Source organism: Gymnoscopelus microlampas, assembly GCF_963454915.1.
Source record: "Gymnoscopelus microlampas genome assembly, chromosome: 4".
Taxonomy (NCBI): Eukaryota; Metazoa; Chordata; class Actinopteri; order Myctophiformes; family Myctophidae; genus Gymnoscopelus; species Gymnoscopelus microlampas.
In genome coordinates, this window is record NC_139941.1 from 39737887 (window position 1) to 39755045 (window position 17159).

The following is a 17159-nucleotide window of genomic DNA, read 5'->3' on the forward strand; positions in this document are numbered from 1 at the left end:
GGCAGTGGACCAGTGTACGCACACACACACGTAGTTGTTGTGACAAACACAGAGAAAGGCCCATCAGGCTTCCTGCTCTACTGCTTTCGGTGTCTGCATTACATTTCTGTTGATGTGTGAAAACAATGCTATGTTTTGTAGGGGTTTAAACTTAGTCAGAGCAGAGGCTGGTATTGGCATCAGATATATTTAGGAATGGATGTCAGATGATTTGTAATGCTGCTCAATGTGCTCATCAATTTCCAAGTTGTAGTACATACAACGTAAAAACTGCACACGTCTACAGAGAAAGGTATTTATTTTTGAATAGAATTGAATAGAATTTCAACGCCATGACAGCTAATGTTTACTAAGCTCCAGTACTTTCTCATTTTAGGTTGACATTTGAAATAGGCTATCATCAAAGAAAGATTCTGAATTGAAGGATAGCTGTTTGATCATTAGCATAAAGGAAAGTCTGGGCACAGAACAAGTGGGTGAACGCTGACAAATCTTCCACACATAAAAGTAATACCTGTGGTTATTCAAATATGACATAAACGCTGCACAACTCTGTATTTTAGTTTTGATTGGAAATTAGTTTGTCCTTTTTAGGGACACAACCTTTAGATACAAACCCATATTTATTCAGGTTTATCCATAAAGAGAGACTTTGCCAATAACCTTTGAATCCGCCACAGTGGATCTGGTTTGGCTGGACACTCCAATGAACACAATTTGGCTGTGTTAGCGTACATGGGTGGTTTAGTCGGGCAGGGAGGATGATCTCTGTCACTCTAGCGACTCCTACAGGTTGGTCGGTCTGTCCCCTATTCAGCAGGGAGAAGACCTAGGTTGGAACGCTGAATTTACACCAGCAGCATCACAATACTGGCACGTTCTGATTGAGCTTTGAGTTTCTATGCAAAGTCGTGCGTCTCGACCGTTTTCCACAGCGTTGGGATGCTTGACAGCAAAAGCATAATATCAAAGTTGAGAAAACCTCAATGTCGACGCTAGTGCACAGCGCGTGTAACCAATCAGAGCACACTTTGCTGTGAATAGGCATGGGGTAGGCATAATACACTTGAAAAAAAGACTACTCTACAGAAGTAGCAAGTTTTTACTAACATCATTTTTAATTAGAAGTTGTCTGTGTGAAATGAATCAATATTGACCAACTACATGGCATATTTGTGATGCCTAGAATGTATAAATAGTTTACAAACAGAGTGTCGAGCATCTGCACTTCTCCTGCTTGTCTCTGTCTGGTGAGGTCCGTTGGTGGGTGCAGCTGGTGGCTTTGATCCGCTCAGCACCGGGCTCAGCACTGGAGCCTTTCACTGGCCCTGGACTTGTCACACACTCGACACCACTTGAAATGGACAGAAACCCACTGCTTTGTGGACATAGTGAATATTAGCAGTTGTAGATAACACAGATAGCTACACAACATATATAAACAACAATCCATCCCCTGTATTGTGGGAGCAGGGATAGCTCCGGTGCTCTGAACAGCTCAGGCCAGCTGCTCTGCCAGGGAGGCTGAAAAAGACACAGAGGCCTATATTATTGCTCGTCTCTCTCTGGAAGCTTATTTGTAAACAACCTATTCATTTTTAGGCACTAAATACATTACGTACTGTAGGTGCTCAATCTTAACCCATTAAGACCTGAGGCAATTCTTACTTTTTTTTTTAACCCATTGAGACCTGAGGCGATTCTTTAAAAAAATCGAAATCATAACAGTTTTTGGAAAAAAAAAATTATTGTTTTCAAGATTTTTCAAAAATAGCAGATCTACAAGCTCATAGCGCGGCACTCGGTGCCGCGCTATGAGCTTGTATATATGCTATTTTTGAATAGCCAAATACATCTAAAGTGACACAGATGCGTTCCAGGTATCAATGGGCTAAATCCTAACAGTTTTTTGAAAAAAAAAAATGTTTTCAAGATTTAAAAAAAATAGCAGATCTACAAGCTCATAGCGCGGCACAAGCTCATAGCGCGACACAAGCTCACATGCGATGCGACGCATTGTGAGCTTGTAGATCTGCTATTTTCAAAAGACATTTGAAAACTTGAAATGGGACATTCTGCATAATGAGTACTTTTACTTTTGGTACTTTAAGTACATTTGGATGCCAATACTTTTGTGCTTTTACTCAAGTACATTTTGAATTCCCGACGTTTACTTGTAACGGAGTATTTCTATATTGCAGTATTTACACTTTTACTTACTTTTTCCACCACTGCTAGCAGCTACAGTACAGGGAGTAAAAGGTTTTTCAAAATGGGGGAATTGGCATAACAACTAAATTGGGTGAAAACAGGCAAAAGGGGAAGAAAAAAGATTTAAGCTCCATCCTGTCCTTCTGCATGGAGGAGGACAAGTGAAAATGTGACTTAACATTTTCCAACGTGTTGAGAGCTCACTCACTCTCTGCACTGGAAAGTCATCGCCAGCTCCATGTAATATAACTTATTACAGCGAGCGTACAGCTAGTATTTCTTATTATACAGTAGGCTGGCTCGTAAAATACTGGCAAAGTTCCCCCTCTAAGAAGCCCTTTTACTTGCTTTATAAATCAGCAGGTATTCCCAGTGGATGACAACATACTGTACAGTAGGTCAGCCTGTTAAACGTCCCTTTCCAACTTTTTTTTCTTCTCTTTTTTTTGTTGGGGTGGGGGCGGGGGGTAGGGGGGTGTTCAACAGCTCAACAGCTCTCCTTTTGTATGTTTAGAGCCTTTTGCCGTAGTGAACGTATATCCTTTACAGTCTAGACTCTAGACTGTTAAAGGTCAAAATTATTCTTATGAATGAAAAGCCAGGGATCAGTAAACCCACAGGATGAAATCCCAAGTCCATACACTCAAACAAAGGGCACATTTTCCCATATCGAAGAACATTATTTGACTGAAAGTCAGTGGTCTTTCATTCATGGGTTTTGGGTATTGATACTGTACCTGGCATCGACGTACCCCTACAAATATCGAGGGTGTGCCTTGAGATATTAGTGTTTTTGAATTCATCCTCATTAGTGAGTGCTTGAAGACACCACACTTTATTCATGCCCTCGATCAAGGAGCTGATTTTACTCTTTTGCTCTCCAGCATTGTGCACTTACATGTCTGAACTTCAGTATGTTGTTCAGCACGAGAGAGAGAGAGAGAGAGAGAGAGAGAGAGAGAGCGAGAGAGCACAGGCCCAGATCAAACGGCATCCCACAGGGATCGAGAGCTTTGCTCCAGCACCAGCCAAGCCACCCCACATCAAACACTTAACCCTTTAAGACTGGGAACGCATCTGTGTCATTTTAAGATTTCTTTGGCTATTCAAAAATAGCAGATATACAAGCTATGAGCTTATAGATTTTTTTTTAAATAATGATTTTTTCTTTGCAAATATTTGAAATGTTTTTTTTTACATAATTTTTTGACTCAAATCTTTGCTTCTGGGGGTCCCTTTTACAAAATATTTTGAGATGGGGGTCCTAAATACATATCATTTTGCGGGTCCTTGACATGAAAAAGTTTGAGAACCACTGATATAGAAACATACGTTTAAAAAAAAAAACAGAAGCAAAGATTTGAGTAACAAATGTTTGCTTTGAAAATATATTTATATTCAAAGGTTTGCACAACATTTTCACGATTTAAAAAAAAAAATCAGATATACAAGCTCATAGCGCGGCACTCGGTGCCGCGCTATGAGCTTGTAGATCTGCTATTTTTGAATAGCCCTAAGAAATCTAAAAATGACACAGATGCTCTCCCGGTCCGGTCTTTAATGGGTTAAGCACTCTCAAACACCATGCACTCGTGCACTCATGCGCCGCAACGGGGCGTTGTGTGTAATTCAAATTCACCTGAGCTTTTAGCGCGTTGAACCCCCTTGAACTGCATTAACACATTAAGACTATTTGAAGAAAGATAGTACTACCTTGAGATCTGAGTTCTCTGTAATTGGCTAGGAAGTTCAGTGAACCGATTTTACAAGCCATAGATGAGCTCCGGGATCTTCTCGCTTGCATTGGGAGGCATCGTCATTCAGCTTATTCATAACCATCAGTGGATGGAAAGGCAATGGGCATGCTTGAAAGTGACAGTGGTGGAAAAAGTGCTCAAAATAAAAAAGTATCAATACTGCAATGTAGAAATGTACTTTGGTTAAAAGTATAAAAAGCTTTGGTATCAAAATGTACTTTAAGTACCAAAAGTAGAAAGTAGTCATTATGCAGAATGTGCCATTTCAAAAGTTTTCAAATGTATACAAATATTTTGAAAATAGCCGATCTACAAGCTCACAATGCGTCGCATCGCGACGCATTGTGAGCTTGTAGATCGGCTATTTTCAAATGGCCGAAATATATATAGGGCTGAAGTGGTTCATGTATGTTTTGTAATAATAATCTAAATCTACAAAGTAACTACCGGTAGTAGCTAACGTTTTCAAACAATTGTAGTGGAGTAAAAGTACAATATTTTCCTCTGAGATGTAGTGAAGTGAAAGTACTGAAAATTGGAAATACTACAGTAAAAAATACCTCAAAATTGTACTTAAGTACAGTACATGAGTAATTGTACTTAGTTACTTTACACCACTGGAAAGTGCTAGTGTTTAGTTGCAGACTAACAGTATACCTCACACAACAAGGATACTTATTTTCATTTGAATAATTCAAATAAGATGTGAAATAGTCGTCAGACATAGATTCTACCATTCCATGAACAGCAGCCCAACAAGGTAATCTAGGTATAGGGCCTAAGCTTGAACAAATGTTACAATGTAACATCAACGTAGCTCAGTAATAATAGTTGGCGTAGCATCCTCGCCAAGAGAGATGAGATCCAAAGTATCATCGCTGTTTGTTGTTCTTTTGAGAAGCAGGGGTTTGTTGTTGTGACTCTAATAATGAGTTTTATATTTAATATATTTTCTCCAGCTGGTCTCTCACTCCCCAGAGATCCATGATTTCATGCCTTTATGTTTTTGTGTGTGTGTTTGTTTCAGTAGTGCTTCACACAGTGGTTTATATTAACTCACTCACTGGTGTTGGTCTCCTGAGATATCCTTCATAGGAATATTCAGAGCCCCCCGGTAACAGAAGGAAAAAAAGACATGTTTCACTGCAGTCCCTTAGATCACCACAAAGCCTACGATCTTTGTAACTGGCAGGTGGATCTGTCGGTGGGCTTTGTTTCAAAAGATTGATTTCAGGTCACAGCTGTGATAACTCTCTTTGTCAGACAGACGTGGGGTCACTCTACTCTTCTTCTGCTGATGTGATGACTGACTGACTAGGCCCGGTCTGGGCGACGGAGCCAGCCAGACGGCAGCACACTTAACCCATTGAGACTGGTAACGCATCGGTGTCATTTTTTGATTTCTTTGGCTATTCAAGATTAGTAGATATACAAGCTCATAGCCGCGCTATGAGCTTGTAGGTCTGCTATTTCTTAGAAAAATCATGAAAATTTGTGCAAATCTTTGAATTATATATATTTTTTAAAACTCAAATCTTTGCTTCTGGGGATTCTACAAATGTCTTCTAAATCCTAACAGTTGTGAGTCTTTCATGTCAAGGACCCCCAAAATGATATGTATTCGTCCACTGACCCCCCCCCTCCCCCCCATCTCAAAATATTTTCCAATATGTTCCAGGGACCCCCTTAAGCAAAGATCTGAGTAAAAAAATGTCCAGCAACGGACCAGACAGAGACAAGCAGGAGAAGTGCAGGCGCTCGACACTCTGTTTGTAAACTATGTATACATTTTAGGCCAGTGGTTCTCAAACGTTTTCATGTCAAGGACCCCCAAAATGATATGTATTTGGCCGCGGACCCCCATCTCAACACATGTTGTTCCAGTGATCCCCCAGAAGCACAGTTTTGAGTTAAAAATGTTTGCTTCAAAAAATATATATATTCAAAGATTTGCACAAATGTTCACGATTTTAAAAAAAATAGCAGATCTACAAGCTCATAGCGCGGCACTCGGTGCCGCACTATGAGCTTGTATATCTGCTATTTTTGAATAGCCAAATACATGACACAAATGCGTTCCCGGATTGAATGGGTTAAAAGTAGCAATGGAGGCGAGCCACGCACACAGTAAGATTTGCTCCCTCTGCTGTGGCTCAGCAGAACGGGGCCGTTTTGGCATTCTGGCCGCGTTGGAGCCTGGCTGACGGTGCCGGTGCCGCTGTGGCAGCCAGGATGATGCCTGAGGTGCCTCTCTCTCTCCCTAGGAGGAGGAGGAGGAGGAGGAGGAGGAGGAGGACGGTGCCCTCGTTACTCCTTCAACTTGACTTTGGGTTTTTTTTTCCGCCACGAAGCCTGGCCTATTGTTTACGCTGACAGGATGCGCTGGCTACTGACCTGGAAAAAGTGGTCAAGACGGCTTGTCTTGTAAGGGAGAGAGAGAGAGAGAGAGAGAGAGAGGGGCTGGTGATGTATAGGGCTCCTTCTGGGACTGCGCTCCTCTCCCCCCTCCCTCCCTCTCTCACTCTTTCTCTCTTTCTCATCATATGCTCTCTCTCTCTCTCTCTCTCTCTCTCTCTGTCTCTCTCTCTCTCTCTCTCTCTCTCTCTCTCTGGTGGAAAGTAACTAAGTAACTACTGTAACTACATTTACTTAAGTGCAATTTTGAGGTATTTGTACTTCACTTGAGTATTTCCACCTTACAATACTTCTACAAGCTCACAACGCGTCGCAAGCTTGTAGATCTGCTATTTTCAAACATTTCAGTACTTTTACTTTTGGTACTTTAAGTGCATTTTGATACCAATACTTTTGTACTTTTACTCAAGTAACATTTTGAGCACCGGACTATTACTCGTAACAGAGCATTTCTACATTGCAGTATTGATATTTTTACGTAAAACATTTGAGTACTTTTTCCACCACTCTCTCTCTCTCTCTCTCGCTCTCTCTCTCTCTCTCTCTCGCTCTCTCTCTCCCTCTCTCCCTCTCTCCCTCTCTAACATACTCACTCTACTCTATCCCTCTCTCTCTCTCTCTAATCCCCTCCCCCCATCCCATCCCATGTAGTGAGTGGTGGTTTTGCATGAATCTCTCCATGCCGTGCCCCCCCCAGTCAGTGGGGTCATTCATCATTATTGTCAGGGGGGGTAATGTGTGTGGGTGGGTGCAGAGATCTATGACTTCTTCGTTTGAATGAACCCTCATTAGATTGACTCCTCTTTGGTAAAGGATCCTTTCAGAAAACAAGTCTGGCAGTTATTTAGGTGATTCTCACATGATAGTCAATGGAACATGACGTTTTAACCCAGTCAGACCGGGAACGCATCAGTGTGTCATTTTTTTGGATTTCTTTAGGGCAGGCTATTCAAAAATAGCAGATCTACAAGCTCATAGCGCGGCACCGAGTGCCGCGCTATGAGCTTGTAGATCTGCTATTTTTGAAAAATCGAGAAAATGTTTGCAAATAGAACATGGGATTTTTGCAAACGCGAACATTTTTTTATTCCGATCGGTGCTTCTGGGGGTCCCTGGAACAACATATTTTGAGATGGGGGGTCCGCGGCCAAATACATACCATTTTGGGTGGTCCTTGACATGGAAAAGTTTTGAGCACCACTGATAGATAGCAGCATAAGTTTTTTCAAAAAAACTGTTAGAGATTTAGAAGACATTTATAGAATCCACCAGAAGCAAAGATTAGAGTTACAAATGTTCGGTGTTCGCTTTGAAAAAATATGTATATTCAAAGATTTGCACACATTTTCACGATTTTTCAAAAAATAGCAGATCTACAAGCTCATAGCGCGGCACTCGGTGCCGCGCTATGAGCTTGTAGATCTGCTATTTTTGAATAGCCCAAAGAAATCTATAAAAATGACACACAGATGAGATGCGTTCCCGGTCTTAAAGAGTTAAGCCGAGCGTATTTGCTAGGAACCATGGAGGAGGCTCTCTGTGCTGTAGTGTGTGTGTAGGTTGTGTTTCTGCTTTATCATTCTAACCCTGATACTGACATTTACATAGAGATGCGCCGTAAAACCTTGAGCTTGACTCATGGTAGCCTCACACTGTTAACCACATGAACCCTAGTGTCCCTGTTCTGGGCTTGTCATAATAGGTGAAAATAGCCAATCTATCAGCTCACAGCTCGTTGTATTGCGCGACACGTTGTGAGCTTGTAGATCGGCTGCTTTTGTTTTGACCAAGTGATTTGGTGTAGAGGGAGGGGAAAAAAGGAGGGTACCAAGTAAAGACTCCTGGGGGACTGAAGTATTTGGTTTAAGTGCAAGTCTGTATTTTTTTTACCTGACTACTGATAGTGTGTTTACAACGAATAAATGAACAATGCCTTATTATTACATACATCATGGAAAACTTCTCTTTTGTTAAGGATGTAGATGTATTCATAGCCCACATACAGTATTGTATCAAGAATTGGTCTTAATAGTCATTGATTATTAGGTGAATTGTCTCTTTGGATAATGGACTGAATCCCCAAACACCCAGTGAATTAACCCATTAAGACCGGGAACGCATCTGTGTCACTTTGAGATTTCTTTAGGCTATTAAAAAATAGCAGATATACAAGCTCGTAGCGCGGCAAAGTAGATCTGCTATTTTTGTAAAATCGTGAAAAGTTGTACAAATCTTTGAATATATATATATATATATTTTTTGAAGCGTTAGGATTTAAAAAACATTTTTTTAATCGGCCTTAATGGGTTAAAACAAGATACGTTGCTCTGAAATGTCCTTGGTTTACCTTGAAATTCAACAGGGAGATAAACAAAACCTCAACAAAAAAACATATGAAAAGAATAAAGAATCTGTAGATATATAGTATAGTATTTCACACACACACACACACACACACACACACACACACACACACACACACACACACACACACACACACACACACACACACACACACACACACACACACACACACACACACACATACACATAAATAGGCTTCTTCCATATTCTGCATTTCAACAGAAATCAAAGATATGTGCATTCATTCCCATAGTGAAACACAATGAAGTTTAGTTTGTTCCTTATTAGAGCAGCAGATCTTTGTCAGGGCGTCTTTAATCAGCCCGGGTCCCTAGAGATGGTATTTTTAGCCACCTTTTTTTTTGGAGGCTAAGACTCCTTTACCCACACAGAGCACTAATGAGATGGAGCGCCTAGTGCAGGCAAGCGTTAATTAAGGCTAGTATGCAAGGGAAGAGGCAAAAAGCAACACACGCTCATGGCATACATACATTAACCCATTACGACCGGGAAAGCATCTTTAGAAGATCTACAAGCTCACAATGCGTCGCAATTTTTTGGGGATTTCTTTGTGCTATTCAAAAATAGCAGATCTGCTGTTTTTGAAAAATTTTGACAATTTGTGCAAATCTTTGAATATTTTTATGTTTTTGAACATGTGAACATTTTAAACTTTGCTTCTGGGGGTCCCTGGAACAACATATTTTGAGATGAGGGTCCGCGGCCAAATACATATCATTTTGGGGGTCCTTGACATGGAGAAGTTGGAGCACCACTGCATTTTCTTTAGATATGTATTCGCAGACCCCCATCTCAAAATGTTTTGTTCCAGGGACCCCCCCAGAAGCAAAGATTTGAGTTACAAATGTTCGCTTTAAAAAATATATACAGTATATTCAAAAATGTGCAAAAAAAAAATCACAATTTTTCAAAAATTAGCAGATCTACAAGCTCATAGCGCGGCACTCGGTGCCGCGCTATGAGCTGGTATATCTGCTATTTTTTGAATAGCCCAAATAAATCTAAAAATGACACATGCGTTTCCCGGTTCGAATGGGTTAACTTTATCCCACCTCGTGCATGTTTTTTCTCTCTCTCTCTCTCTCTCACTCTCTCTCCTTGTGTTTTTTTTCTTCTTTCTCCTCTCTCCTTTTTTTCACGTAGGTTGCACAAACAACAGATGGCTCTGATGCCGACCTGTGGAAGGACGGCTTATTCAAATCCAAGGTCACCCGCTACCTCTGTTTCACAAGAAAGCATGTAAGTGGAAATGTAAACTAACTTTTTCTCCTCTCCCCATGCCATGTATCTTATCCACTAGGCACTCCATCCATAACCCTGTTTTTTTTTTACCCCGACTCTCACGGTTGGCTAGGTTTTCACCGTCTTCACAATTTTCGACACACATACATACACACACATACAATCCAGTGGTGGTAAAAGTACTCTTTTTCAACTTAAATACAAGTATCAATACTGCAATGTAGAAATACTCTGTTTCAAGTAAAAGTCCAGAATTCAAAATTTACTTGAGTAAAAGTACAAAAGTATTGGCATCAAAATATACTTAAAGTACCAAAAGTATTATGCACAATGTCCCATTTCACAGGTTTCAAATGTAAAAAAAAATATTTTGAAAATAGCAGATCTACAAGCTCACAAGCATTGTGAGCTTGTAGATCTGCTATCAAATAGTGATAGTGGCTGAAGTGATTAATGTAATAATAATTCAAATCTACAAAGTAACTTGTAACTGAAGCTTTTAAATCATTTGATATTGTACAATATTTGCCTCTGAGATGTAGTGGAGTAGAAGTAAAAGTATTGGAAATTGGAAAGTCAAAATACCTCAAAATTGTACTTAGTTACTTTCCACCACTGCAATCCTGAGTGTTAAAGCTACATTCCGTAAGTCTTATGTCCTCTACCCAACGGAGAGAAAGTTAATTGCAACTGTAACATCTTGGGATTTGAACCCAGGTCTCCCTTGTGGGGAAACCAATCATCTTTCCGCTAATGCTAAGAGGGCAACCACACTTGGCCAGGTCAGATATTTGGCTTAAGAGCTCCAGGCAGTACTAACTGTCCTACCTGACACCATGGGTCAACATTTGTCAATGGAAGAGTAGGGATACCACCTCCAACCACCGCAGATGTGCTAGTTATAACATACTTTACTGTTCAGATTGATTAAAATATCTTTTTAGTCATTAAAATAAGTCGTGGATTGCAGCTTTAATTTAACCCTGGATATTTAAAAGTGGTCCCGTAAGGAGTTTTTAGCGTCAATGTGTCACTTTGATCATCGAAACTCTCATAATTTTCAGTATATTTAGTGTTTTGAAATAAGTGTCAATGTCGATATTAATTCTGCATTATATATGTGCATGCATATTGTTGATGAATAAAAGCTTTCAGTGTGGGATCCCAGGACTATATTTTTCATGTTTTCGGTTCTCCGGAGAGAGTATTATTTATGGTTATTCATGACAAATGACAAAGAAGTCTACCTTAACTATTCCAATTTATTCAATTAGCCGCGTCCCCAGGAGAATGTGTGGTACTAACTAGGGATTCTTCAAAGGTGATATACTGTAGCCTACGCATTCCAGAATGCATAAAGTGTGAATATGAAAATCCTCTTTCACAAGGAATGAAACATCAAAAGGCCTTTTCTCTGTGGTTGAGAATAGAGGATCTATATTTTGAAAAGCTGTGTGACGAGTCCTCTGTGAGTTGAATGTGTACAGTACAGTGTGTTCCCTAGTGTGCTGTATTTCAATCAGCAGTTTAGCAACGACCAGTAGATTTTCTCTGGCAAACTTGCATACACTAGTCCTTGAACTGTGGATTGACCCATGGGTCTTTTTTTACCCATTTACTTTTTTAATTAAGGCTCCATTAAGGCATTGGTTCTCAAAGTGGGGTCCGGGGACCCCCATGGGTCCTTGAGGGAGTTCCAGGGGGTCCCCGGCTAAATTATGGATAGTTAGAACCAAATGGACCCTCATGGGTCTGTAACTCTGAGAGCATACAAATGGAACCAAATGGACCCTAACGGGTCCATTTGGTTCCATTTGTACACCCTCAAGAGTTAAATTCCCAGAGAGAGAAATGCCATTAAATGGGGGTCCATAGCCTAATGCATGTCAAACTGGGAGTCCTTGAAATTAAAATGGTTAAGAATCCATGCTCAGAGCCGTAAAAATCTTCTCTCATGGGGGTCCCTGGCATATCTTTTCAAATGGGGGTCCGCGGGCTATAAGTGTCAATTTTGGGGGTCCTTGATATGAAAAAGTTTGAGAACCACTGCATTAGGTCCATTATTACAGTATCAGAGTTAAATTAATAGTCCATATTTGACTGTGTCCTACTGTGTCGATACTCTGTACCTAGACTCAAACAGGTTGTATCTACCAAGCACTGTATATCTCATGCTAATGTCCTAAATCATCACGATTGCCCAACCAGCCTCTTTAAGCTTGGCTCATACAGACAACTATTTACTAAGTAGGATTATTATCTTATTGATATATGCTATTTTAGCTGCAATGATATACTCTAAACTAAAGAATACTGTGTTGACTGTCTAAGGTATTTTCTTCTGATCTTTCCCCCCCCCCCAAGAGTTCAGTTAGGTCATTTCATGATGAACATGCAGTTTTGTGCCGGCTGCCTCTTGAACTGAGCTCAATCTGGTTCCCAGTTTAGTATAAAGCACACAAATAGCCTTCCCCTAGTTCCTGTATATTATCTTAACACATTAAGACCTAACACCGACAAAATGTCTGCTAAATCCTTTTTTTTTTTTTAAACCTATGTTGCTGTCAGTGGTGCTCAAACTTTTTCATGTCAAGGACCCCCAAAATGATATGTATTTTCACCAGGGACCCCATCTCAAAATATTTTGTTCCAGGGACCCCCCAGAAGCAAAGATTCGAGTTTCAAATGTTCGCCTTAATAATATATATATTCAAAGATTTGCAATTTTTTTCACGATTTTCCAAAAATAGCACATCTACAAGCTCATAGCGCGGCACTCGGTGCCGCGCTATGAGCTTGTAGATCTGCTATTTTTTAATAGCCAAAGAAATCTAAAAATGACACGGATGCGTTCCCGATCTTAATGGGTTAAAATGTGTTGTCTGCATTGTTTTAAAGCCTTTGACACAGATTAAACATGGCAGAGCCATCAACAAAGGCTATTTCGTCTGCCAGTCACTGTAGCCCCCACTGTAATTGTCAATGACAAAAACAGATTCTGCAGAATTAGCCCCTTGAATTACGTTGGTGGGGAGGAAGTAAATAGTTTGTGATTTATCATACTCTAGGTTGGAGGTAGATGGCCTTTTTTGTCAGGTCCTGATGGGGAAAAAAATCTCCTTCAGCAGAAAGAAAGAAAGGAAGGAAAAAAGAAAACAAGAAAAAAAAAGGTTCCATGCATAGTAATAACATTCATCCACATTCACCCCCCCTAACCCATTAAGACCGGGAACGCACCTGTGTGTCATTTTTAGATTTCTTTGGCTATTCAAAAATAGCAGATCTACAAGCTCATAGCGCGGCACTCGGTGCCGCGCTATGAGCTGGTAGATCTGCTATTTTTGATTTTTGATTTTTTTATTTCTCATACATATATTTATATATTTTTTTAAAGCGAATATTTTTAACTCAAATCTTTGCTTCTGGGGGTCCCTGGAACAAAATATTTTGAGATGGGGGTCCGCGGCCAAATACATATAATTGTGGGGGTCCTTGACATGAAAAGAGGTTTGAGAACCACTGATTATAGCAACATACATTAAAAAAAAAAAATGTTTGAGTTAAAAAAATATATATTGAAAGATTTGCAAAAAAATTCATGATTTAAAAAAAAAAGTAGCAGATCTACAAGTTCATAGTGCGGCACTTGGTGCCACGCTATGAGCTTGTAGATCTGCTATTTTTTTAATAGCCCAAAGAAATCAAAAAATTACACAGTCAGATGCTTTCCCGGTCTTAATGGGCTAAAGTCAGAATAAAAACTATGAATAAAAAATGTCTCTAATGGTAATGACTGCTGGGCAACAGCAGCCAGCTAGTGGAATCCGGCTTTTTTCGGACGCATGGAGTCACGGCTCGTTCGCCACCACTCTCTCTCCGCCACCGCTGTGTGTATTATTGCAATTTATTATGGGCAAAAAAAATGAAAACGTAATGGCTGGGAGGTTGAGGGAGACTGAGAAGAGTCATGCTTGAAAATGTCAACTACACACTAGGCTGATTGTTTTTAACCCATTGAGACCCGGGGAAAGCGTCTGTGTGTCGTTTTAAGATTTCTTTTGGGCTATTCAAAAATAGCAGATCTACAAGCTCATAGCGCGGCACCGAGTGCCGCGCTATGAGCTTGTAGATCTGCTATTTTAGAAACTTTGTGCAAATCTTTGAATATATATATACCGGTATATGTTTTATAGCGAACATTTTTAACTCCGATCTGTGCTTCTGGGGGGGTTCCTGGAACAACATATTTTGAGATGGGGGTCCGCGGCCAAATACATATCATTTTGGGTGGTCCTTGACGTGAAAAAAGCTTGAGAACCACTGAATAGCAACATAAGTTTTTTTTTACTGTTAGGATTTAGAAGACATTTGTAGAATCCCCCAAAAGCAAAGATTAGAGTTACAAAAAAAATAAAAATAAGATTTGGACACATTTTCACATTTTTTTTTCAAAAATAGCATATCTACAAGCTTGTGGCTTGCGGTGATCTGCTATTTCCCGGTCTTAATGGGTTAACCAGTCCTGTTCTGATGATCAAGCTGCCTGGCCTGTCTCACATCACCCTACTGTTCCTCTCCAAGGGTTGAGAATGATTACAAGTTCACACATGGATTCTCATTAAAAAAAAGAAAGAAAGGATGAAAAAAAAAAGCTATTAGGTTGTAATTACTTCCGCTATTGTGTCAACCCTTCTCTTTTCCTAGACTTCCTGGGCTTTTAGTAAATCATTGAGTCAATTATCTTTACGTTCTCTTTTCCTGAAACCCACCCCCCCAAAAAAATGGGTACGGAATTTATTCTGTCTTTGACTCTCTGTCCATTTACAAGTTGAATATCATCGTTGTCGGGTGGAAACCTTGTATGACCAAGAGCGTTAATACTTGTCTGGAAATACCCTAGGTGGGGTTGGTGAAAGGGCCTTTCTGTGTGGAGTTTGCATGTGCTCCCCGTGTCTCCTAGGGTAGGTACCCTCACAAAAAAACATGCAGTAATCCTGGTCTCTATACTGCCTCCCCCTGGTCAGCCGGGGCGCCTGATGGAGGGGAAAGGAACTGGTTGGAATAACGTGTTCCTTCCACGCACTACCTCCTACCGGGGGAAACTCCCCTCTGTCAGGTGATAAGAAGGCTTGTTAGCCCTCATGCATTGAAGGAGGCATGAGTTCAGCTCTGGGTTCTCCGTAGGTTGGCAGAGGGAGTGTAGCGCCCAGGATTACTTAGACAATCGGCACTGGGTGAAAAAAATTGGGTTACAAAATCGCGGGATAAAAAAAATATATATACTTGTCAGGAAATGGAGAAAAGAACCTGTGTTCCAGTGGATCCCATTGTATTTATTATTTAGACACAAGCTTCATGAAGAAAGCTTATGAAGAAAACATAAAAAAGATGAAATATGGAGATACAAGGTTTCTGCCCTACAGTACAGCAGCGATATCCTCATGTTGAGCTCAACTTTTGAGTTGCCTCTTGCCTTTTTCTGGCCAGGAAAGTAGCGTGGTGGTGGAATTGAAGCTGATTGACGGGAGAGACGTCTTGCCAGAGGGCTTCACACCTATACAAGAAACAGTGGACACGAGTAAGTAAACAGTCGGTACAAAACCACAAGCTTTACAGCGTCTGCCCCTCTCCTCTCTTCTCCTCCTTGTTGCTCTGACTCTCAAACCCTATGTATGTATGTATGCCAGCCAGGTCCTCTGGGGCAGCTTTGCTTGAGATAGTGAATGTTTTATGGGTGCAGGTTAGCTTAACCCATTAAGACCAGGAACGCATCTCATGTGTCATTTTTTAGATTTCTTTGGCTATTCAAAAAAATAGCAGATATACAAGCTCATTTGGAGATCTGCTATTTTTTTTTTAAATCGTGAAAATGTGTGCAAATCTTTGAATATATATTTTTGTTTTTTTACTCAAATCTTTGCTTCTGGGGGGTCCCTGGAACAACATATTTTGAGATGGGGTCCGCGGCCAAATACATATTATTTTGGGGCGGTCCTTGACATAAAAAAAGTTTGAGAGCCACTGTAGAAATATATACTGTAGAAACATATTTTCTTTCCCCAAAAAATTAGAAGACATTTAGAAGACATTGTGGAATCCCCAGAAGCAAAGATTTTAGTTAAGATTTGCACAAACATTTTCAAAAATAGCCCAAAGACGTCTATAAAATGATACACAGATGCGTTCCCGGTCTCAAGGGGTTAATTTATGGTAGTCTGTGGGAATAAAATAAACATTTTGCCCTGGAGGTACACAAGAAGAGAATCATGAGTCATTGTTTATCTCAGCTGGAGCTGTGCTTTTCTTTATGAGCGGCCTTATTTATTTATGTATTTATTTGGGGAGAGGACGAGTAAGATGGGGGGGGTTATCTAATATTAATGAAATGCATTCCCCAATGCTTTAGTGCTTTTTGAGTGCTATGTATTTCCCTCCCCTCACTATCCATGCCTCGGAAATGTAATAATATTTTGGTGTGGGGAGTGAGGACAGCTTGTTTATTATTTTTATTATCATTGCATTTACACTGCACTTTCCACAATGCTGCTAGGGGGAAAGAATGAGCGAGGCTCACAGATGCAATATAGGAGGAAAGCATGGGGCTGTTTTTTTTTCTTTCTTTCTTTCTTTCTACCAGAATGAAAGGAAAGAGATTATGTTTTGTTTGGGCTTGTGGTGTAATTTAATGTTTTATTACGTTATGTGAATCCATGTTTAATGTATACATCTGACATTATGGATGAGATGCTACGTTGTGAATATCCCAGTTTAATCCATTCAATACGGGACACGCATTTCTGTCGTTTTTTAGATTTCTTTGGCTGTTCAAAAATAGCAGATCTACAAGCTCGTAGAGCGGCACCGAGTGCCGCGCTATGAGCTTGTAGATCTGCTATTTTTGAAAAATCGTGAAAATTAGTGCAAATCTTTGAATATATATTTTTTAAAGCCAACATGTATAACTCAAATCTTTGCTTCTGGGGGGTCCCTGGAACAAAATATTTGACAAATGTTCCCTTTAAAAATAATATATATTGAAAGATTTTCACACATTTTCACGATTTTTCAAAAATAGCAGATCTACAAGCGTGTAGATCTGCTATTTTTGAAAAGCCAAAGAAATCTAAAATGACACAGATGCGTTCCCGG

General features: G+C 40.1%; 1 protein-coding gene across 2 annotated transcripts in view; it reads left to right on the forward strand.

Moving 5' to 3' along the window:
- The window catches only part of mvb12bb (multivesicular body subunit 12Bb), a 78687-nt gene that overhangs the window by 4521 nt on the left and 57007 nt on the right, over positions 1 to 17159 (forward strand). For both annotated transcript variants that reach the window (XM_084055266.1, XM_084055267.1), the window contains exons 3-4: positions 9912 to 10007; positions 15498 to 15588. In XM_084055266.1, the coding sequence (XP_083911392.1) occupies positions 9912 to 10007; positions 15498 to 15588 (187 nt within the window). The remainder of the gene's footprint in view (positions 1 to 9911; positions 10008 to 15497; positions 15589 to 17159) is intronic.